Here is a 25519-nt window from a genome sequence, read left to right as displayed (position 1 = left end):
CAGTACCTCCCACTACAATAAATACAAAGAGGGGGATCAAGCTAGGATGCTTTTGAACAGAGACTTCGGCAGAGCATGGTTGTGGGAGAGGCTCTGGGCCAGGAAGAAGAGATTCTGTCTCTGCCTTGCATTATATTTTAAGTTAATATAAATTGTAATTTATATTGTAAGTCTACTGTAAATCTATAGTATTATACTGTAAGTATTATACTGTTCATGAGTATCAGATGGGAAGTTATCATCAAAGACTGGTAAAATAAATAGCACTTACCTGTTGAAGAAGTACTCTCAGATAAAGACCTTTTCCGGGTAGGACTACAGTTTGTGCTCTCTGATGGTCGCTGGGAAGACTTATCTGAGGTTGGATGGGAACCTGGAGAGACAGAAAAAAAAAAGAAATCATAGGAAAATCCAAGTCTAAAATTAATGTTAAGCCATTCTGTGTTAGAATGGCAATATTTTAGTTGTTGCCACTGCCATTCCCTGTAATACGACTTTTAAGCTGACATGAGGACAAGCAAAGGATAAACCACACTAGATATTGCCAACAGAATTTCACAGGCTTCATATATGTAATCTCTCCTTTTATATTATCAGAGGAAAAACTAGGTTTAGTGAAAGAATGAACAATATATGATTGAGTTTTTATGCATTAGCTTTATGAAACACATTAAGATTATTTATTGAAAATCAAATTCTGATCAAATCTAATTCTGTTCCTGCTTAATTCAAATTCATCATATAAACTGACAAACGGTACAGTGTAGTTAATAAGGAATTATTTATGTGAGAAAACCAGGTCCAACATGAACATTCAACAAACTCAGAGGTAAAAATTAAGAGCCAGACCTAAAATACACACATCCTATCTAATTCACACAGATCACTTTCCTAGTGTAGGTTTTTCCTCTCTAGCACACTCTGGAAGAACTGGTTGCTAATAAATCCATGGAATAAACTTCCTTTAATGATACACACTTGAGGCTTTCTTGTTTATATACACAAAAGCTCATAAAGAAAGATGAAAGATTAGTTTCCTGAATAAAATATATGTAATTCTAACACTAGATTCTTATAATCTAAAAAGCCAGCTGTTGAGAATATATAATGAATGTCCATTTCGTTTGTCAAAAAATTAGTAGTGCCCTGGAATGTTTGCTTGAAAAAAATTATAAATGTCTTACATTTGAATGGAGAAAAGGTATAAGAAATCAAATAATTGAAGATGAGATTTTTTTAAGATCTGCCTCTAAATGAGAGTTAATTCTTTAATGAAGAAGTGATTAATTCACTGAAGGACAACATGGGGACAGAAGAAATGAATGGAGCTAATTTTCTAATCTTTTCCTTTCCCTAGGAGAAATCATAAACCACGAGCTTTATTCGAATAATATAGTATTTTGAGTCATATCACTGTAAACACTCTTTTAACACTACTCAGGGTGAGATATAAGACTGTGTTGTGTGTTGCCACACAAAAGCAACAAGTTAGATTTTTGGGAAATTAAGGTTGTATTCTGAAAATAATGATGACTGATGGAAGATCTAATCAAGAAGCAAGACTTTATTGCTGAATGTTAAAAACAGATACAAAGGGATTTAAAAAAACAACAGTACAATAAATCCCCCTAGAGTGTGGTTCAGATAAGGTAAGATTTCCATTAAAGAACTGAATACCACATTAAAATGTCTAAGAAGTAAATGCCCAGGCATCACTAAAGATGTAACATTAAGTATTAATACTGAAAATTCATGTACTGGACAGATAAATACTTCCTACTCAGACACACATTCAAGACAGAAGACAACAGTGGCTAAGAAGCTTGAGACATCACACAATTCCCTTTATCACTTTTTTCCTGAAGAATGGGCAAACAATCTTAGAATAAATAGTAGGGAAAGAAAAGGGTGGAGAGCACTTTATAAAGTCTTCTCTCAGTCATAAACTAATATTTATTGAATAAAGTATATAAGCTTGGTACTAGGTTGGATCTTGTGGAAGCGGGTAAAGGGAGAAAAGATATAAAAACCGTCTAGTCTCTCAAGTCGCTTATTTAGGGTCTTGTATGTCATCACGTATTACATACTGCAGGTGGCATTTGTACCACCTATTTATTCTTGAGCTTCATCTTCAGTTGCTAGGCTATTTGGTAACATTCCCCAAATTTCTTGGTCATCTTCAAGAGAGTCTTGATGAAGGCTTCAACTATACCTTTGATCATCAGGATATCCTGAGAATCACCCTGCCTGGCCTCACCCACCTCAGGGTAAAAGAGGGTACAGGCATTTTCTTCAAAGCTCCTTCTTTTGGTGGCATCTGGAGCTGCAGAGGCAGTGGGAGGTGGAATGGGGGTCAGATCCCCGGAGATCGTTATTGGCAGCATTGTACAGCAATTCCTGAGAAACTGAAACAATTGAGAGAGAGATGGCTTAGCTCACTTGGCTTCTGAGCCATTTTTCATTTCCTGAAAGTAATGGAGGCCAGCAGCCTATTCTAAGGATTTAGATTGGAATAAAACTTTCTTCATGAAGGTTCTCACTTTTCATTTTTAAAAGTCTGTTTGAATTCCCTGTTCATACAGAGCAGAGCTATTCTTAACAATATTCCATACATAAGGGGAATAAAACTATCCCTGAGATAAAAGAATCTATAGGGCTTGGTAATCATTAGTTCTAGATCCTTATCTCATTTAAAAACAGAGCTTATAGGAGCAGTAAGAGGATGAGGATACCCATTACCTAATGATGTAAAGCAAACAAGTTTAAGACAGGAAAATGAAGATATAAACTTAAGCACAAGAGGTAACCACCTGTTAAAGATGTTCAGAAACAAATTAAAATTGGCCTGATAGAAGAAATCATATGAAATCTGTAAACACTATCTCCACTACTGCCAGAAATACTGAGTTATAACTGCCATTATGCAGTTAGGTGGCTTGGGAAGAACAAGATAATGCCCAGGAAAAATTAGCATATAACATTTCAGGTGAACAATGTATCAGTTTCAAAACCTAAAACAAAATGCAAAGCATTCTGCAATGTGGAGAAGGCATCCTGAGTTAAGAGTACTGATACTGATATAAATTAAACTATAATATTTAGGCAAGTAAATGTACTTCAGTATTGGTTTAAAAAAGTACTCTAACTCACATGTTTTTTGGGAGTTCCAAAAATGAGATAATGTAAAAAATTAGGTCATATGTACTGTAATATATAACATACAACATATAAATTGGATATGATTTTACCACAGAATTTTTAGAACCTAAATACTTAGTGATGACCTAAAGTGTAGGCAACAACTCAATGTTTAAGATAAAATTAAACAAGGGCAAGGACTTATGCACACATAGGAACTAGAATCAGTCTAAAATATTAAGCATTTATCAAGAACTATTAGTAAAATAAAGACCTCCAATTAATAAGTACTAATGAAACTGGTACCTCCAAGCCTGATAGGTACCTTAAAGGTTGGGAAAGTTCCTATAAAGTTTGGGATTATGTTTGGATTACATCAATAAAACCAGACGAGACCAAATGAGTCAGAACCAGAAGATGTCGTTCTGTTCGGCTCTGTACCAAGGGAAAAATTAGTTTGTTTCCCCTGCTTGGTTCTTTGAAATTAGTTTATTTCTTGAGGGAATTTACTGCTTTGTTGCTATCTCCATGTGATGAATGTTTATGTCTCATAGGTGGTAATTTTAGATCTGCCTGGAGGAATATGTGATGTCTCTCCACTGTTCACAGGACAAGAGGTTTGTATGTATTCTAGTCCTCAAATACTCAGGGACAACACATATAATTTCAGACATCAGGAAATCCCATTATTTTTCATTTCAATATAGTATAAAACAGAATAATTAAGTACTTCAGAAGTAAACAAAGAAATGAGAGTATCTCAATTCCCAAAACTACTAGATATCAACACTACTGAAGCTCATTATACAAATGAGAGTTTCAGAAATATGTTGAAAAATTCTACACACATAAATGAAATAGAAATTATAGACACACCACAAAAGAACTTAAAACTGGACTTCAGTATAAATATAGTGACTACTACAAGTAATTTTCTTCAGTTAGAAAAACAGAGGCCATCATGTACAAAAAGCAGCGTACTACAAAGAGGAAAACTGAAAGAAAAATAAAGAAGAAAATATTATAAATTGGGATAATAAATTAAGAAGAATAAAGAATTAAAAATAAACTTGGAAATGTGATAGTCTTTGAAGTGGTTTTGATTACACGATCTCTAGGTTATATTTGGCATGATATGAGCTTTTAAAGATAAAGACAGATTTGGGGGAAATATGTGTATCAAATTAGACAAAAAGGAGTCAAGATGGTACTTTTACAGCAAAACCATGAGATGAAATCATGGGTAAGAATGTAAGCTAAAAACAAAAAAGAACATGACTGAATTACAAAGGGATAAGACTCTAAATACTTTATATCTTATACAAAAATGGGTGGAGACCAAGAAACTGTTCTGAAGTTGATTTGTCACAAGAGATCTGAATGATGTCTACATAGAAGGAACTGATATAAATCTAAGATTTAAAAAGGGAACACATTTAAAGATGCCTGGATGTGAGGACAGAGTCAAATAAGCAAAAATGTAAGCAAAAATAGAGAAAAGTCCCACAGATAATATTGTCTGTGGGAGAGAGAGGAAGGAGTCATCAAAAAGAAAATAGTGGAAAAAAGATTCAATTTATTTCATTCAAGTCCTAAGTATCTTATGCTAAAAAAGTTATCGAATGTAAATTAGTGTAAGAACACAGTGAAAAAACCAACAGCTGAATAAAATGTGTACTTCTTTAGTTTAACTGAATATAATTGAATATAGTTACATTAACTATAATGAATATGGTATAAATTTTGGTCACACTCCGTTGAGAGTGTGTGACTAAAGACCCAAGAACTCGGGAATAGTTTGAATAAGCAGACTGTTTGATGTTTCTAATACTTAAATTACAGAAAAACAAATTTAGTATGCTAGATTTGGAATGATACGATGCAGCAGTCAGTTCACAGATGATAGAAATGTGAATCAAAACTGGTCGTAATAAAAATGGATATCATCATAAAAAGTATGAACATGAAACACCAAACTATTTGGAAACCTCTGGTCAAGTATTTTTGCTCTCAGTTTCAAGTTCTTAATCCTTTACTATGGTTCACAGCTCATAAAGTCCATGAAGCTTCTTTAGAGTGAGCTGAATGCTGAGATAAAAGCTGGTTCCAGGATAAAAACAGCTGTTTGTAATTGTGGTAAATACATTTACTGAAAGCAATACATTTCATCTGACTCACCAATTAAATGAACTATGAAAATGATTCAGAGACTCCGCTAGTGATTTTTAAGCTAAAAAGTCTGCTTTTCTCCCTCTAATTAGGCTATTTCTCCTAAGTCCCAAATCAGATCATTCACTGAAATGGAATTCCTCTGGAAATTCCCAGAACTGAAGTAACCACCACAATCAATGTTCTGATTTCATTTCACATTTGGGTGTAACATATGTCATGCTATAGATATTGTCAGATGAGAGAATTCTTATCAAATACTGCATTCTTCAGTTAAAAAGAAAACAAAAGCCAAAACAAAATCCAGTGTACTCTGCTCCAACCATTATGTCTTTCCAGTGGATATATCTTTATAATCTGTAACCTGTAAATGAAAAATACTCTGTGCTACTGAATTCCCCATTTTTGAAATCAGGTTATAGGTTTTAGCATGTGCAGTTAGCCATGAGTCAAAAATACTGAAAAACCGGGAGGGAATAAATGACCCTAGTTCAGAAACTCTTCTCTCTAGACCTATTTCATGGCTATCTAACAGATTAAATAATTTCATTTGCATCAAGCTGGTTTTAGACTGTTAGTACAGCTGGTCCTCAAAAAGTATGGGGTTGGGAGAGTTGACCCACATCACTGAAAATATGCACATAATCTTTGACTCTCCCCAAACATAACTATTAATAGCTTGCTATTGAACAGAAGTCTTACAGTAACATAGTTGATTAGCATATATTATGTATATTATATGTATTAGGTATTATATTCTTACAATAAAGCTAGATAAAAAAATCATTAGGAAAATAATTTACATTAGGAAAATGTATTTATAAAATTGTAGGTTTGTCATCTGTTTACAAAAACATCCACAAGTCAATCGTGAAGTTCAAACCTATGTTCAAGGATCAACTGGTATTTAACAGTACAGAACAAAATGTTAAAAATATTGTACTCATGGGCCTCCCGTTTGGCGCAGCATTGAGCGCTGGGTTGCGAAGCTGCCCGCAGCCTCTGCGGCGCCGGTTCAATTCCTGGCCGCTGGAGCGAGGGTCCCACATGGCACGCAGACCTCTCTTGCCACCCGCTGCTCCCCTCAGCAGTGTACTTCGTCAGTCTGCCTGCTCTGCTCTCCCCTCTGGCTCTGGTGAATTCTCTCACCCTCCCGTGCTTCTGACTATACCCAGTGCTTGTATAAAGTAAATCTTAAAAAAAAAAGAATATTGCACTCATTTATTTTCCCTAAAATTTACAAACTTACATTAATTTCACAAATTACAATGTAACTGATCAAATGTTTTAGTCCAACTATTGCGAAAATCTAATCACTATAAATAAGAAAGGATTTTTTTCCTTATCAGTCATCAGTTTGAAATTGATTTCACTTGACAATTTGTATTGTTTTTAGAAAAAAGTTATTTTAGAATGATTTCAGATGTACAGAAAAGGTCCAAAGACTGTATAGAGCAAATTCTCCAAGTCTTCATTCAACTTCTTCTGTTAGTTTTACATAGCTATGGTAACATTTGTTAAAACCATGACATTAACATGGGTATAAAGCTTCCATTTTGTCCTTTTCCTATTTCAGAGTACAATCTTGCTATCACACCGAGTTTATTTAGTTGTACTATCTCCTTGATGTCTCATCTGTGACAGTTTCTCATGCTTTTCTTGTTTTATTTTTCAGGTCTTTGATACTTCTGAGGAGTATATAACAAAGTTGGTATTTTAAAAAGATTTATTTATTTATGCATACAAGAACTGGGGTACAGGCCAGAGGTGCGGGGGTGACAGGATTCATGAGAGAAAGTGGGGAGCAGAACCGGCAGATCTATTGAAACACACTGCTGAGGGGAGCAGCAGGCAAGGCAGGAGAGGTCTGATGAGCCATGTGGGTTGCTCCCTGGCCAGCCAGGATTGAACTCGTGCTGCAGTGGCTGGTGATAGCTTGACAGCACTGTCTTTAACCACTAAGCCACCAGGGAGGCCCTCAAAGTTTGTTTTTTAACTAGACTGGGTTTATGGCTTTTAAGAAAGAATACTACTGTAATCAAGTATTCTTTTAACCACACCACATTACATCAGAGACTATGTTATGATTTGTCACTGTAAGTTAACCTTGCACTTGATTAAGGTGCTATCTACCAGATTTCTTCAGTGTAAAGTTACTATTTTTCCCTTTCACTATTCTTTTATTTTTTAAAAAGATTTATTTATGCATACAAGAGCTGGGGTACAGGTGAGAGGTGTGGGGAGTGAGAGGATTCACCAGAGACAGAATGGAGAACAGAACAGGCAGAAATACTGAAATACACTGCTGAAGGGAGTAGTGGGAGAGTCAGGAGAGGTCTGTCAGGAGAGGTCTGCTGCGCCATGTGGGTTGCTCCCTGGCCGAGGATCGAACTCGTGCTGCAGCACCTGCAGACAGGTTCATAGGTTGTGTCTTAACCCCTTGCACCACCAGGTAGGCACCCTTTCTCTATTCTTTGGAAGTAGGTCACCAAGTCTAGCCCATAGTCAAGAAGGGAATTAAGCTCCAATCTTTGAAGGAATAATTTACATATACTGTGAAATTCTATGCAAAAAAAATTGTCTCGTTCCTACATTTTTTGTATAATCAATTATCTATTTACATTAGAATGAACTCCTGTATATTCACCATATTCGTTATTTTACAATCCAACACTATTTGGTTGCTTAATCCATTTCAACTTTCGCCTTTGGGAGCTGTTTCAGGGTAATAATATCTTGAAAGTAATTGACAACTTTGTAATGCATGGTAGAATAACTAGTTTTTCGGTACATTTGAATAGGATACTGATGAATGTATGATGATTCTACAAGTTATATATGGAAAAAAATATCAAAAGAAGGCATGAGGACAATTTGAAATAACATGAAGTTTAGTTATGTCCTTTTTATACTTTAAGAAGTGAGTCCCAGGCATCCCCTGGTGGTGCAGCAGTTGAGAGCTGGGCTGCGAAGCTGCCCGCAGCCTCTGCAGCGCCAGTTCGATCCCCGGCCACTGGCAAGGGTCCCACATGGCACGACAGACCTCTCCTGCCACGCCCGCTGCTCCCCTCAGCAGTGTATTTCTTCATCAGTCTGCCTGTTCTGTTCCCCGCTCTGGCTCTGGTGAATTCTCTCACCCTCCCGCACTTCTGACTATACACAGTGCTTGTATAAATAAATAAATCTTAAAAAAAAAAAGTGAGTCCCTCTCTTCTCTGCTCCCCAAAATGCATTGTGAAAATCTCAATTTTTGGAGTTAATAGTATTTATAAAAGTCTATATTCTCCACTGGAAGGTAATTCCTTGAGGACAGAAATTAAACCTTACTCATGTTTGTATTTCCTATACCTGGCAAACAAGAGACACAAAATAACTACTAATAAAGATGTAAAGAAAACACCAAATACATAGTTTAGGCTAAACAAAAAAATTCTTTCAAAGTGGTCAAATTAGAAATATACAATTATTTTATTTACTGTCTTATTTTTCTTAACTAAAAATCTTCTTTTTAACTCATTTTGAGGTGACATGAATTAACTTTCCTGCCAACTTGAAAAAAGTTCCAATAGGGGCCTCCCTGGTGTCACAAGGGTTAAAGTCTCAGTGCTATCAAGCTACAGCCAGCCACTGCAGTCTGAGTTCAATCCCTGGCCACAGAGCTAACTCACATGGCTCAGCAGACCTCTCCTGGCTTGCCCGCTGCTCCCCTCCGCAGTGTATTTCAGTGGATCTGCCTGTTCTGCTCCCCACTATGTCTCTGGTGAATCCTCTCATGCCCACCCCACACCTCTGGCCTACACCCCAGTTCTTGTATTCATAAATTAAAATCTTAAAGTTTCAATAGAATATCAAGTCATGTTTTTACCCGATTACCAAGAGTAATTGTGAAGATGCATTATTCCAGAGTAAAGACCAATTAACAAAGGAATTTAGACTTGATGTTATAAATAACATTGTCCCTGATTCCTGGCGCAGACTTTCAAAAACCCTTGGAATTTCCTGAGTAATAAGACTGTGTGTTACCCAAAAAAGTGACTTAAGGTGGGCCCACAGATAGCTTCAGAATGAGAGCTGGTCACTAAAAAGAGCTACAGGATTAGTGGGTCCATTTCAATCTACAGTGGGGCTGGAGATGAGCTGGAGCTATAAGAGAGTGGTTCCCAAGGAAAGGGGAGGTACCAGGTTCCCTACCCAACCCAAGGAAGGGTGGAACTGAACAGGGAGGAGGAGGAGCTGGAGAGGAGACTGGAGGAGGAAGGAAGAAGGATGTTGGAGTGCAAAAAGGAGTCATGGAGGAGGCACATGGAGCAGAGAAACATGTGAAGAAGCTGCATTTGGTTTTTGGTCCTGGACTGCTTGAAACAGATGTGAGCGAGAGCTCCATGGGGAGGTTAACAATGAAAGTGTTTGGGCATCCCCTGGTGGCTCAGTGGTTGAGCGCTGGGCTGCGAAGCTGCCCGCAGCCTCTGCAGCACGGGTTCGGTTCCCGGCAACCAGCGAGGGTCCCACATGGCGGCAGACCTCTCCTGTCGCTTCTGCAGCTCCCCTCAGCAGTGTATTTCGTCAGTCTGCCTGTTCCTGTTCTCCACTCTGGCTCTGGTGAATTCTCTCACGCTCCCGCGCTTCTGACTATACCCAGTGCTTGTATTAAAAAAAAAAAAAAAGGAAGTGTTTATCTTAATTTTGATTTTGCTCCTTTCCTTCCAGACTCGTCGGCTGTTTCTGACGCTTTTCTGTGGGTCCCCACCAGAAGGTGCTTTAGACTTGTGGCAGGCTTTCAGTCTTTCAGGCCTCAGTGGCCCCGCTTTGAGCCAACCTTGTTTGGCTGAGCATTTACCCACTAGGATATGTGTAACTTTGGGTGTTTGGAAATGATATTCTTTCCCATTCTTCCTGTTTTCTGCACTGCACATTAACTATTAATATTCCTTTCCATTGAAGGTCTTACACATTAGAATATTTTTGTCTTGATGCCACAGATGGCAGAGCCTATTTAGAGCGGGCAGGTTTGGGGGTGACCCCCTCCCTGTCCTGTAACAGAGCTAGAGTTGAATTAAGGAAAATCATTTAATCAACAATGCCCACATAATGAGACACCAATAAAAACTCTGGACAGATAAGCTTGGAGGAACTTCCCAAAAGTTGGGAGGGTGACATGACCACATGCCAGAGAGGGCAAGAAAGCTCTGTATCCTTTTACAAACCTCAGACTTTGTCTTGTACATCTAAATTATTTTTAAAAGATTTATTTTATTTTTGCATGCATGCAAGAGCTGGGGTGTAGGCCAGAGATGCAGGGGTAAGAGGATTCACCAGAGACAGAGTGGGGCACAGACAGGCAGATTGACTGAAATATACTGCTGACGGGAGCGGCAGGTGAGACAGGAGAGGTCTGTTGTGGGTCAGATCCCTGCGCGGGGATCGAACTTTGTTGCTGCAGTGGCTGCTGATAGCTTCCTAGTGCTGAGACTTAACCCTCTGCGCCAACAGGGAGGCCCTTTATCTCAATTTCTGATATGATCCTTTATTAAAAAACTGTAATTGGGCCTCTCTAGTGGCACAGGGGTAAAAGTCTCAGCATAATCAAGCTATCCCCAGCCAGGGAGATAACCCATATGGTGTAGCAGACCTCTCCTATCTCCCCGCTGCTCCCCTCAGCAGTGTATTTCAGTAAATCTGCCTGTTCTGGTCCCCTCTCTGGTGAATCTTCTCACCCCTTGCACCTCTGGCCTACACCTCAGGTCTCGCATTCATAAATAAAAAAAAAATAAATCTTTTAAAAAAAAAACTGTAATTGTACAAATAGTGGTTTTAGTACGGTCTCTGAGTTTTTCTGCCAAATTATCAAAATTGAGGAAAGTCACAAATGTAGCGGGCTGAGCATAAGTGTGGGTGGATTGGGAACACTGAAATTTGTGGCTGGCATCCTTTTTTTAAAAAAAAGATTTATTTTTATTTATTTATTCATTCATTCATTCAACCACTGGGTACAGTCAGAAGCGCGGGAGGGTGAGAGAATTCACCAGAGCCAGAGCGGGGAGCAGAGCAGGCAGACGGACTGAAGCACACTGCTGAGGGGAGCAGCAGGCGGCAGGAGAGGTCTGTGTGCCATGTGGGACCCTCCTCCGGTAGCCGGGGAGCAGCCAGGGATCGAACCAGCGCTGCAGAAGCTGCAGGCAGCTTCGCAACCCAGCGCTCAACCGCTGCGCCACCAGGGAGGCCCTGTGGCTGGCATCTTAAGTGGTGACAGCCTTTGAAGGATTTTTGCTCTTAACTTGTGTGGCATTCCCTAAATGCACATAGGTAGTATCACAACTAAATGGAACTGCAAGATCCCAACAGATGAGAGAACTGATGTCATAATGGTGACTTCAGGGGTTTTGTACATTTTCAAAGGGAAAAAAAAAAAAAGAATTCTAGTTAAAAAAAAAAAATCCAGGGTCTCCCTGGTGGCACAGGGGTTAAGACTCAACCTATGAAGCTATCTGCCGCCACTGCAGCACAAGTTCGATCCCCGCCCAAGGAGCTACCCACATGGTGCAGCAGACCTCTCCTGGCTTGCCCTCACATCTTTCCCCCTCACATCTATGCTGCCATGAATTCACAGAGAATGAGTTGCAGCAGCTCAGGCTTCTTTCCATTGTTTCTCACAAACTCTGCTTCTCTGGGTGAAATGGGGTGGCACTTCAATTGAACCCAAGTACCTTTTTCTTTGGCTTCCTCTTTTTTTGCTTTTCCTTTTTTTTTTTTTTTTTTGAAGATTTATTTATGCATACAAGAGCTGGGGTACAGAGTTGTGAAGGGTGAGAGGATTCACCAGAGACAGAGTGGGGAACAGAACAGGCAGAATGACTGAAATACACTGCTGAGGGGAGCAGTGGACGAGACAGGAGAGGTCTGCTGCGCCATGAGGGTTGCTCCTTGCCCGGCCTGGGATGGAACTCATGCTGCAGAGGCTAAGGATTGCTTCACAGTGCGGTGCTTAACCCCTAGCGCCAGTAGGGAGGTCCTGGCTCCCCTTTTTTCTAATAATTTTCTTTCTTGCATTTGAGAGAGCTATCTCAGTTCTTAGAATGCTCGATATGCTCAATAGAAACATTAATTCCTATGACAAGAATCTTACCCTTTGTTTATTTACAATAATACCAGCTGTGTGCTGAGTAATATTATCGATTCTTCCAGTTTTGCCATGGTAACATTTATGGGCACTTCTTTTTGAACAGTGCCCATTGCCTTGATGTCTACAATATTAGTTTTCTTGTAGATTTCCATGTATGTGGCCAAAAGAACAACTTCATGTTTTCTAAAAGGCCTAAAGAACATATAGCAGATGCCTCTCCTCCTTCCCTTTGTGGTGGTCATTTTGGCAATTTACCAGAAGATGGTGGTTCCCCACTGAAAGGGAAGTTCTTTCTTAAGGCAGATTTTTTTTTGTGTTAGACTTATAACCAGGCTCACATTCACCTAGTTTACCCCCACCTAGTTCCTATAAATGACCTCTTGGGTGACTTTAATGTCCATATTGGTACATTCAAAATCTAGCATATACATCACCTCACCTTCACCCAATTTTCCCCTACTTGTTATAATTTCATTCTCAGAATTCTTAAATTAGGTAATCCAACTCCAATGTTCTCTGGAGCCAGATACACTACTTGGTTCAGCAGCTTGACTGAATTGGGCCAGACACATAACACAGACCAGGAAACTGTAAGGACTGAGGCAAACTGAAGAATAAATGTACCAATTAAAGGGAGAAGGGCTGCCATTACTGAGTCCCATTCATCAGTGTTAACCAGGAAATCTCTTGCCAGATGTTCTAATTTTTAAAAAAAGAGGCATAATTCTTTTTATGTGAATATCCTGATTTTTCATTTTAACAACTTTTTAAAACTGTAGAGACCATCGGTCACACATACAAATCAAAGGGTGATGGATTTTAACAACTACTTTATATTATACAGCTCCTAAGAACTGTCCAACGTTAATTTTTTTCTCACTGTCCATTTTCTTCACAAGGAAATACCACCATTCTCATGATTCTCATGACAGACAGACAAATGTTTAATATTTGCACGTTCTGTTTTGTTATAGTGGAGATCTGGATAATTTGAAAATTGTATGAGATCATATATGATTTTTCTTCTTTTTAAAAAAAATTATTTCATATATAATTTTTCAAAGCACTTTAATGTTTTGAAACACAAAGTTAACAGTTAAACAGAGAATATACTAACACAAACTAAATGCAATAAACCACAGAGTAATGCAATTCTGTTAAGGTATCAATTCATCATAAGCTCTTCCTCTTGGCTCCAATGGATCAGAGACTTTCCTAGCATTGTTTATGATGTGATTTTCCCACAAAGGAGAATGGTTATATCTGATACCACATCATTTACCTGCCAGTGTTATACTTCTGTGTCTACAATTAATTGAGCAGCTTCAACCATTCTTTATATTCTCCTCTGTTAAGCAACAGTCATCTTTTTCCTAAAGTTACATTCTGTTTATTGTAGTTCACATTTATTAAACAATTTAATATGACCTTTTAACTATTTCCGAGATTTTTCCTTGATGCTCTGGTTATAAAACTGGGATTTGAGAATGTGCTGCCATCTTTTATTAGAAGTCCTTTTTATTTTATTTTTTCAGTCCTTTTATTGAATGATATAGCTAAAATTTTCTAAAAGCTCACAGTGAAATAGCCATCTTTGGACCAAACATCTCTGAGTTCTAGAACTAGATGTCCAGTTGCCTACTCAACATCTCCACATGAATGCTCAAAGGGTATCTCAGTTTACACACACACACACACACACACACACACACACACACACACACACACACACACGGAGAGAGAAGCAACCAGTTGAGCTCTACAATCTGTTCCTCCTTCGATCCTCTCAGTTACCAGGGAATGGCAATACCAATCTCCCAAATGTTAACAAAGAAATCTGTCACCACGCTGGTCTAAGCATCATCATCTCACTGAAATTGCCTACTAAATGGTTTCCCTATAACTATTTGCCTTCTACTATCCAGTGCTCTGGCACATGAAAGTCAGAATGATCTTTTAAAAATGCAAATCTAAAATCAATACTTCTTTTGCTCTTATTACAAAATCCAAAATCATTAACATGTGGTCTGGAATTCTTCTTTCACAACTCTCTCAATATTCTCTTCTGTGTTTATTCCATTTGCCTACCATAATGAACCACCTTTTTGTCCCTCTAGTTTTTCCAGTAACTAAGCTCTTTTCCCATTCAGGATCTTCAAACATACTGTTTACTCAAACATCAGTTTGAGAAGCTGATGGATTCTTATCCTTCAAATTTCAACTTCAGGCCATTAGTAAATCATTATCTAAACAGATAACCACCTCCCTTTAAGTATCCACTCTAATAGCATTTTATTCCAGTCTATCTTTATATGCTTACCACATTTCCTTAATAAAGCTGAAAGCTAATGAGGCCAGACATTGTTTTATATTATATGCTCGTGACTAGACTAGTGCTAAGACTTTTTAAAGATTTAGTAACTAAATGAATAAATGATTAGTGAATGAATAAATGAGATGAATTCTGTTTACTCAGCTAACTGCTGCTCATCCTTTAGGTAAAAGTATAGTCACTTTCTCAGAGAAGTCTTGCTGAATTTGGTATCTATTTCATGTTCTCATAAAACCCTCTACTTTGTTTTTTATTATGGCCTTATCATGGCCATAATAAAGTGTAATTTTTTTTTGCTTATTATCCATCTCTTCTACTATAAAGTTGCACAAGAACAACTGAACCTCTGTGTTTTATTTCCTAATGTATAAGGCACAATGTCTGGAAAATAGTATTCAATAAATTGTTGATTAAGTATTTGCTCAAAATTTGTTGAATAAACCTAATTAAAGTTTAAGGTCAGACCTCTCTTTATTGCACTTTTGAAAACTACAGAATACTCAGCTGTTCCACCAAGATAGCTTTTGTTTTTCAAAAATTCATGGATAATGAAAACCAAGAATAGAAACTCATCTTTGAAAAGTTTGTATTCCTCTAATTCACAATTTTTTTAAATCTTTTGAGAAAACAATAATACCAATTAACATGTGGGCTATGTGCAGATTGCTTTGAAAAATACTGTAAATTCATTTACTTTTTGCAACAATCCAATCCCATTTTATAGGAAAGAATACTGAAATTCAAAGAGTTTACTTGGAGAATCTGATGAAATGTATGGAATTCCACCTGAAAAAGCACAGAAGCACAGGTACACATAATTTTATTTACATCAGAAGTTTTATGGACTTCCTAGAGTTAATTTACAAACCCTTAGGGTTGAGATCTCTGATAAAAACTTCAGATTGAAGAGATATCATTTATATAAATGGGTTATGGGTCCTTTGTTGTTTTCTGTTTTTATATTCTTAAACAACACTTTGTTATGAATGTTATAAATACATTATCTGGATTTGTTTCATGCCATTTATATCCAATTGAAGCATCTTTTATGAAGAAACCTAAATATACTCTACTCAGCAAAATGAAATTGTTCTGATAATTCAACTTTATGAAATTGCTCATTTTGAGTGCTTACACTTTTAATAAGACATACAGAGTTAAAGTATTTTTCCTATAACATAGAAGCATTTATAATTTCTGAATTGGTGTATAAAAAAATTCTGCCAATTACTAACATACATATGAGCCATTTCTCATTAAAAAAATTGTAATGCCTTTTTGTATAAGAAAGATACATTTTTTTCCTAGTTACAAAGCTGTGTGTTATTTGATAATGATCTCAAGATACAAAATTAACACAAAGACATGCCTTATCTTTTCACATCTACGGAAAACAAAAACTTTGAAAATAACATTTCAAAGTTCATAAAAACATTTATAAACAATGTTTATTAAAACGTTTATAAAAACAAAAACACAGATTTATTAAAAGTTCAGGCATATATTAATAGGCAACCTGTGGGCAAAATCATCTACTTCTCTAATACAAGTAACAGGCAGCAAAATAATCCTCTTACCTGTTAAGGTCTGTACTGCCCTTTCACTGGAAGGCAGCGGCTCCTTTCTGTGAGGCCGATTTAGTGAAATGTCCTGTGCAGAAAAGAGTCCGGGGCTGTCAGTTAATTTTTTCCGGCCACTGGAATTAGGGTTTGAAACTCTGCAGCTGCCTATTGCACTTGTGAAAAGATTTGTATGTTCATCACTGCTGGCTGGATCAGAGCTGGGAGTGAATGCCCCAAGGGACAAACTTGGAGAAGTTTCTGAACAGTCAATCTGTAAAGGCGTCTGCAAGCCCAAGGTCAATGGACTAGATTCTGAAGGCTCTCGGTGGACCCACTGTTCTTCTCTGTTTATTAAGCTTTTTGATGGAGAGAGATGAGGGCAGGTCATATGACATCGGTGCTTTTCCTTATGCTTATATCGCTCTCCAACAGCATCTTTTCCAAATCGATAGCGCTTCAAAGACTCCAGCACAGATCTGGAAGAGCCAGTGTCCATGGAAACTTGGGGTTGCTCAGAAGAACGGTGTTCTCTGTGTTTGTGACGGTGTCTGTGCTTGTGCTCAACCATCCAACCATAGGCCATCTCAGGAGGGACACTAGGATAAGTACTCATGGAAAGAAGAGGAGTCCTGCTGGTTGTAAGAAAGGCCTCCTGTCGAAGTAGCTTATGTTTTTTCTTATGGTATTTGGTGGGATTGAGAAGTAAATGACCAGCATGCATGTAGGAAGGAGGTGGGAGTGGAGTGGTGAAAGAAGGAGATGGAGGAGGTGGATAAAGAGTAGGGGGATACCTTCCGTAGTAACCTAACCCTATGGGAGCAGCTGTAAGGGGTGAGGGAGAGTAAGGCATGCCATACGAGGGATAGAATCCAGTACTAGAAAGAGGAAAACTAAGGCTATGCATAAAAGGCATTTCAGCCATTGCCTCCCTCATCTTAGGGGGTCTCCCTCTCTTCTTTTTTAAGTCAGGCTTTCTAATGTAGTGCAAAGGGTCTAAAGGGAAAGAAGGATGTGTATAGAAACTATTAAAGTTGATTCGAAAAATAGTTGGCAGAAGGTCTCGAGGGATAAAATGGTGACTTCGATGAGTGATTCGAATTTCACTTAGACGACTTATTAATTCCTCCAGATCTGCAATAAAGTCTGGATCCTGTCTATTTCTCAGTTGGGGATATTTCTTTTTCCGTTTTCGTTTCTGTCTTTTCATCTTGTCATAACTGAGGTAATCATGATTTCTGCGCTTACATTTATGTTTATGTTTTTCTTTAAGACTGCTTAAAACTGTGGAGGTTTCAGGGGGAATCAGAGAAACATGCTCAAAAGAATGTCTCCTCTTTTTTTGCCCACAAAATTTCTCTGCCCTGTCTGATGTGCTGTTATTATCTGTTCCAATTCCACTATCGCTGGGAATGGTCTCATCACTATGAGACTCACTAATGGGAGAAGGAGTAGCTTCTTTCAGAGATGTGAGTTCACTCAAGTGTGAAGGAGAATTTGGCAACAAAGTGGGAGGAGATAATCGCCTTCTCCCCTTTGAGGCCTTCTTCATTGCAAGAGTCTGAATCATACTGCCCTGTCTGGAGTGTAAGTGCAAATATGGCACTGAACTGGGTTCAACAAAGCCTGCATCACTACTCACAGGGCTCTGACCTCCACTGGTCCCAGAAGACTGAGAGCAAATAGGTGATGGGAGAATCTCAGAACTGCTAGCAGATGAAGGCAGTAAAGGGGGAAGGATCTGTCCTAATGCTGACCCAGCTGCCTGCTGAGCTGTTTGCTCAAGAACAGCAAGGCTGGTAGGGCTACCAGAAAGAATGCCGTTTAAGACAGTTTTTGGTTTTCGACCCCTCCTCTTTCCTATGTATATTGTTCCTTTCTTGCTGACATTTATTTGTTGACCCAATTTAGAGCCAAATGTGGCAGCAAGACTTGATACTGTATTATGGAGTTTGGATTGCACTTTCCCTTTATTACTTGATTCTACAGAGCTTGAAAGAATCTGATTCAACAGTTTCTTTCTTTTTAAAGTCTTCATTTTATTTATTTTGCGGATAATTGTTTTCATTAATTGTCCATTATTTCTCTTGGTAATCTTTTTATCTGGTTCCATTTCAAGGTCACTCATACTACAGATAGTTGGCCTATGACTGTCATCTAGGTCATCAGGATCCTGAAGTTGATCCTCACTCTCAAAGAAATCGCTGCTACTTCTATGGTTGTCACTTTCAGATTCTATCTTGCTTGGACTTTCAGTGGCAACAAATGGAGCCACTGACAGTACAGGTGGCTTCATCTTGACTGGTGACCTCATTTGCCTCTTAGGCCTGCCTCTCTTTTTTGGAAATGGAGACACAGACAGACTCTGTTTGAAGGAAGGAATTTCAATTTCTGGCTGTAGAATTGGGGGTTCCTGTTCTTCTTTAGACTGCAAAGAAAAAACTTTAGAGGCAGGGATTTTTAAAGTCCTTTTAGGTGGACCTTCCAGTTGAGGCATCTCCTTAGATTTAGGCCTTCCTCTTTTGGGTTTATAAATATCAGACAAAAGGTCACTAGAGACACACATACTCGAGGACAGTTTGTGAGTGGCAAAAGACTTATGAGATGGTTTTTCACTATCAGTTAAGAGAGCAAGAGATGGAGTTGTAGATTTGCTCAACTTTGGCAATCGGCGTTTAAGGAAGTCATGATCTACAAATGAAGATGGTCCAATATTTTTCATAAACTTGGCCTGCTCAGAATTACTATTTGATAGAGAGCTGCATGAAACATTTTTAAATAGCTCTGATCTTTCTAATTCTAGCCCTTTTGGAGAACGGCACGTGCTTCTTGCCACCACTTTAGTCCACCGAGGTTTTCTTCCTTTCCTTTTTTTTAATGGTTTGGACTGCAAACTAGTGCTTAGGCTCTCAGCAACTTGGCAGTGTTTGTCTGATGCAGTTACTGCACCAAGTTTTAGAAAGGGCTTGTTACTAAATAAACTAGTGAAGTTCACAACAGAGGGGGTAATTGTATGAATACTGGATTCAGAAGTCAAATTTGGCTTTTTTCCCAGGGAAGAGCTTATTCTTGTAATATCAATATGTGTCGTTTTTGAATCACTTAGTTCTTTATCAATTCCTTTACATTCAATATTCATGCTATGACCCATGGACCTATGACCAATGTTCAAGTGAGTACTTTCAGAAGAAAACTGGTTCTTTCCAACAGATTCAGAAATTTCTTCCATTAGTTCCACGGTGGGACTTAAAATTAACGGATTAGGAGTCAACTGTGAAGAATTTTCAGGAGGACTTCTGGTTAAAGGATTAACAGACACAGTAGGTGATGGGGAAGGAAGAGTGCTTTCTCCTACTGCACTAAAAGGGGATTTAGCTGTGGATACATCTGAAGCACCTCCCATTTGAAAGTCCGGAGAAGTGCAATATACGGGAGGTTGCTTTTCATGCTTTGAAGTTTCATAAGACCCCCTTTCACTGGATGAGAAACTGTCTTGCTGAATGCATGCTCCTTCATTAAACATTTCTTTCTCCAAATTAATGATTTCTTTTCGAACAGAGAACTTTTCCAATATGCTCTCTTTACTCTGCCGTAAAATATTCTTCTCAAAAGTTTTGTTGGTGGCATTGTCTTTCATTGATTCGGAAAGTTCCTGACTTTCATGACTACTGATGCTTGTACTACAAGAAGCCTTAAGCGGTTCCTGAGTGGGGAGCAGTGCTTCAGCTTTAAGGTTTATGGCATCTTTAGTGACTAGTCCTGCTATAGGACAACTCACTAATTTCTTTCCAATGTCCTTATTAATCAACCCTATTGTTGAATTTGTTACAATCTTCTTTGCACAGTCCTTGGCCACTAGGCCAACAGTAGAACCCAATTTCTTTCCCAAGTCTTTATTAACCAATCCAACTACAGTGCCAAGTCCTAACTTTTTTCCAGATTCTTTATTTACTAAACCTGGAACAATACCGATTCCTAGCTTCTTTCCTGAATCCTTGCTCAGCAGTCCTACTGTAGTGATAGTCCCTGGCTTTTTGCCTAAGTCTTTATTAATGAATACCGCGGTAGTGCCAGTTCCTAGTTTTTTCACAGAGTCTTTACTGACCAGTCCTACTGTTGCATTAAACACTGGCTTTTTCCCAGGATCTTTAGTTACCAATCCAACTGCTGTGCTGATAGTTGGTTTTTTAATTAAGTCTTTATGTATAATTCCTGCTACAGAGCCAACACCTGCTTTCCTGATCAAATCCTTGCTAACTAATCCTGCAGTAGTGCCAGTTCCTAACTTCTTCGATTTTGTCTTGGAAGACTTGGAGGGAGGACAAGTTGCAATGAGCTGTGCCAACTTTTCTGTTACACTTGTTCCTCCATTAAGTAATGCTCTCTCCTTTAAATCGGGATCCCGGCTACCAATAAGAGTAGATGATGCCGCATTAATGTAATCTGCCATTTCTGAGTGTACTGGGGAAAGTTTCTTAGACAAATGATGATTTTCTCCCTGTGAGTGAAGATGGATGCTTTCTTCAGATTGGCATTCAATGGTTGAAACATCACCTGCTTTCTTGTACAGCTTTGAAGGGTCCTAGAATTTGAATTAAAAAAAGGATTTCAGAGAGAGTAAAGCTTATACCACCTTCAGTTTAGCATTATAATCGAACAAACCAATTGAGCACATATCAGATAAATGACAGACAACATTGCTCTAAAAACGAAACCTAAAATGAAAAATGTAAAAAAATAGAAAATAAAATATATAAAAAAATAAAAAATAAATTAAAAAAACCCAAAAAACAAAACCTAATTCTATTACATTAAGTCAAAGTAGGTTAGTTCTTCTACTGTTGTATTAGAAACTTTTAAGATGTTTTTCAGCAATACCAACTACATTGCTGGATATTTCACTGATATGACCTTGTTTTTAAAAGGTTATTTCCAGTAGTCTACATTCATCTTACTTTAGACAAGATACACATTAGCACGTGAATATAATATTTCTCAAAGTGAAAGGCTGTCAGTATATCTCACGGTCATCTTAAAACAATGGCTCACTGACTATCTCTCTCACTGATTTCAGTGATTTGAAACCAAAATGGGACAATTCCTGACTGATTTCTCACTGTCAATTATAATATTAAATTGACAACGAAGGGTCTCCCTGGTGGCGCAGGCAGTTGAGCGCAGCGCTGTGGGGCTGTCAGCAGGCTCTGCAACGCAGGTTTGATCCAGGCCAGGGAGATACCCACATGGCACAGTAGACCTCTCCTGTCTTGCCTGTTGCTCCCCTCAGCAGTGTATTTCAGTCAGTCAGCCTGCCTGTTCTGTTCCCCACTCTGTCTCTGGTGAATCCTCTCACTCTCCCGCATATCTGGCCTGTACCCCAGTTCTTGCATGCATGAATAAATAAATCTTCAAAAAAAAGGAACAACAAAGTTTTCTCAATGTGGGAAGAGTACAAAAGACAATAAAATGCACTCAAATTTTCTTTAGATTGTGTTTTAAAATAAAACCTCAAGAGTTGGAAGTATTTTTAAAGGCATTAATAAAAATTGTTATCTAAGACATGAACTCTTCTATATGCTTCACAAATGAATCATGATATCACAAAAGAGTCTTCTTTATTTTTGGATAACAAAGAGCTATTTTTATTTTGTATTTCAAGCACAGATTTTTTTTTAATTGAAGTAAAATTGACAGTTTTTTTTTTTTAAGATTTTATTATATTTATACAAGAACAGGGGTATAGGCCAGATGTGCGGGAGGGTGAGAGGATTCACCAGAGACAGAGTGGGCAATAGAACAGGCAGACTGGCTGAAATACACTGCTAAGGGGAGCAGCTGGAGAGACAGGAGAGGTCTGCCACACCATGTGGGTTGCCCCGCAGCTGGCAGGGATCAAACTGGCACTGCAGAGGCTGCAGACAGCTTCAGAGCGCTGCACTCAACCGCCTGCGCCATCAGGGAGGCCCAACTGCTTGCTTTTAAAATTCCTATTTACTATGAATAAAATAATGATAATCAAATTTAAAAGTTTTGTCTAGTTGCCTAATTAATTCATTCAGATTAATTACTAAAGCTGGAAATGCTGGGCCAAAAGGTATATAAAATAATTACATACACTGGAAAGATATGTACCAATAAGCGTTCAAATGGGGAAAAAAATTACAAAAATCCAGATTTCATAAGCATGACATTTTTTTATTTAAAGACTTATTTATTTATTTATATAAGCACTGGGTACAGTCAGAAGTGCGGGAGGGTGAGAGAATTCACCAGAGCCAGAGCAGGGAGCAGAACAGGCAGAAGGACCGAAGTACACTGCTGAAGGGAGCAGTGGGCGGCAGGAGAGGTCTGTGTGCCATATGCTCCTCCGGTGGCCGGGGAGCAGCCGGGGATTGAACAGGCGCTGCAGAGACTGCGGGCAGCTTTGCAACCCAGCGCTCAACAGTTGCGCCACCGGGGAGGCCACAAGCACTACATTTTTATTTAATATTTTATGACTTCTGATAATCTACAGTTAGGTAATGATTATTGTAGAAGAAATAATGGAAACATCTAATAACCCTAATTCTGATAATTCTGAAAATAAACAATAAGCTAACAAGTTATATTGTTATGCTTCCAAACCCTGAAAATTTGAATGACTCTTACAACTGTTTTAGATAATTTACTATCACTTCTTTATTGTTCCAACAAAATTAGTGAATTTTCATTTCAAATACTATTATTTTTACAGTTAATTACCAAGTAAATAATTTTCAAATCTACTATTTTTAATCAAAGGGTTATCTTTTTGGCCATTTTAAACTATTGATAATCTTTCAGAAGGGCATTACATATTAATAAAGGGACAAATCCAACAAGAGGATATAAAGTTGCAAATATTGGGCCTCCCCTGGTGGCGCGGTTGAGTGCTGGGCTGCGAAGCTGCCTGCAGCCTCTGCAGCGCCAGTTCGATCCCCGGCCACCGGGCGAGGGTCCCACATGGCATGCAGACCTCTCCTGCCACCCGCTGCTCCCCTCAGCAGTGTACTTCCGTCCTTCTGCCTGTTCTGCTCCCCACTCTGGCTCTGGTGAATTCTCTCACCCTCCCAGCTTCTGACTGTACTCAGTGCTTATATAAATAAATAAATAAATAAATAAATCGTTAAAAAAAAAAAAATAAAATTGCAAATATTTATACACCCAACAAAGAGCTACAAGAAATATATAAAGCAAATATTAACAGACCTAAAGGGAAAAATTGACAGCAACAGAATACTAAGACATTTTAATACCCCACTTTAATCCATGGGCAGGTCATCCAGATAGAAAATCAATGTAGAGATACCGTCCTTAATAACATGGACCAGTTGGACTAAATACATATACAGAACATTCCACACAAAAGCAAAACATAGTCTTTTCAAGAGCTCATGAAATTATCCAGAAAAGACTATATCTTAGGTCATAGAACAAGACTCAATAAATGAGGGCCGCCCTGGTGGCCCAGGGGTTAAAGACAGTGCTATCAAGCTATCACCAGCCACTGCAGCACAAGTTTGATCCCCTGCCAGCCAGGGAGCAATCCACATGGCACAGCAGACCTTTCCTCCCTTGCCCTGCTGCTCCCCTCAGCAGTGTATTTCAGTACATCTGCCTGTTCTGCTCCCCGCTCTCTCTGATGAATCCTCTCACCTCCTGTACCTCTGGCTTACACCCAGTTCTTGTATGTATAAATAAATAAATAATTTAAAAAACCCTCAATAAATGCAAGAAGACTGAGACAAAAGTATCTTTTCTCACCACAGAGTACAAAACTAGAAATCACTTAAGAGAAAAACTTGAAAATTCACAAATGTGTGGAGAGATTATACTACATACTACTGAACAAACTACTGGGTCAACAACAAAAAAGTCCAATAATACTCTGAGACAAATGAAATAGTAAGTTTGAAAGTTGATATGAAAAGATGATAAATTTGTGATAATCATTTTGCAATGTGTACAAATGTTGAATTGTTATGTTGTATACCTGAAACTAAAATAATGCCTGTAAAGTATACTTCAATAGACTGTATAAGGACTTACACAGAAATAGAAGCATAAGAATATAAAAAAACAAAAACCTTTCATATGGTTTCAATTTTGTCAGTTCTTTGGTTGCAAAATCTACTACATTCATCTGTTGATGCTTTCCCTACATTGCTTTGTATTCTTGGGTTACAGTTTTCCAAAGACAATAAAGATGGCCAACAGGAACATGAAAAGTTGCTTGACATTTTCATATTAAGCTACATGAGTTATTTTTCATAACATGTCAATGCACTAAACATGAAGGATTGTCATAATTTAAGACCACAAAAAACAGACATAATTTCTTACATTTCGATTTACATTTACTTTATTACATGTAATGTTGTAGGCACTGTCACATGATTTTGCTGGCCATGTGTATTTCATCAGCAGTGGAATAGCTATTCAAGATCTTGGACCATATTATTTTTCTAAATAGTGGAATTTATTTCAGATTTAGAAAAACCCTTAATCTTTTAAATATAATAGTTCTTTGTATCTCTTATGTTGCATGTTTGTCCAAATTAATCAGCTATCTTTCTACTTTTTCTTTTTCTTATTTGAAAAGAAGTTAAAATTTTAATTGTATTCAAATACACATGAAAAACCATACCAAGTAACTCATGTATTGTCATTTTATCCTTATAACACATGATGCAGTTACTATACCTATCTCCACTAAACAGATCTTTAAAAAGAATAATTTAGGGCCTCCCTGGTGGTGCAAAAGGGGTTAAGGGTTAGCACTATGAAGCTGTCCACAGCTATTGCAGCATGAGTTCAGATCCCCAGCTGCCCAAGGAGCAACCCATATGGCACAGCAGACCTCTCCTGTCTTGCCCACTGCTCCCCTCCACAGTGTATTTCAGTCAGTCTGCCTGTTCTGCTCCCCACTCTGTCTCTGGTGAATCCTCTCACACAGCTCCCACACCTCTGGCCTGTACCCCAGTTCTTGCATGCATAAATAAATAAATCTTTTAAAAAAACAAAGAATAATTCAGATATTAGATTACCTGTTCAAGGTCACTTAACCAGTTAATTAACTGGGGCATTATTTAAACCTAGTGTGACTTTAAGTCAAAACTCTTTTAATTGTTACATTAAATAAAATAGTTTCATTTGCATCTTATACTATATGAGAAGGGTAAA

General features: G+C 38.1%; 1 protein-coding gene across 2 annotated transcripts in view; it reads right to left on the bottom strand.

Annotated features, from left to right (window-relative positions):
• ASH1L (ASH1 like histone lysine methyltransferase) overlaps nucleotides 1–25519 on the bottom strand; it is a 213512-nt gene that overhangs the window by 129895 nt on the left and 58098 nt on the right. For both annotated transcript variants that reach the window (XM_037499166.2, XM_037499167.2), the window contains 2 exons: nucleotides 16337–20900; nucleotides 272–373 (listed from right to left, as the gene is read on the bottom strand). In XM_037499166.2, coding sequence (XP_037355063.1) covers nucleotides 272–373; nucleotides 16337–20900 — 4666 coding nt within the window. The remainder of the gene's footprint in view (nucleotides 1–271; nucleotides 374–16336; nucleotides 20901–25519) is intronic.

This window comes from Talpa occidentalis, unplaced genomic scaffold (assembly GCF_014898055.3).
Source record: "Talpa occidentalis isolate TD23 unplaced genomic scaffold, MPIMG_talOcc4v2.1 talOcc4.9, whole genome shotgun sequence".
NCBI lineage: Eukaryota > Metazoa > Chordata > Mammalia > Eulipotyphla > Talpidae > Talpa > Talpa occidentalis.
Note: the sequence above shows the minus strand (reverse complement) of the source record. Positions and strands in the feature narration are given on the sequence as shown.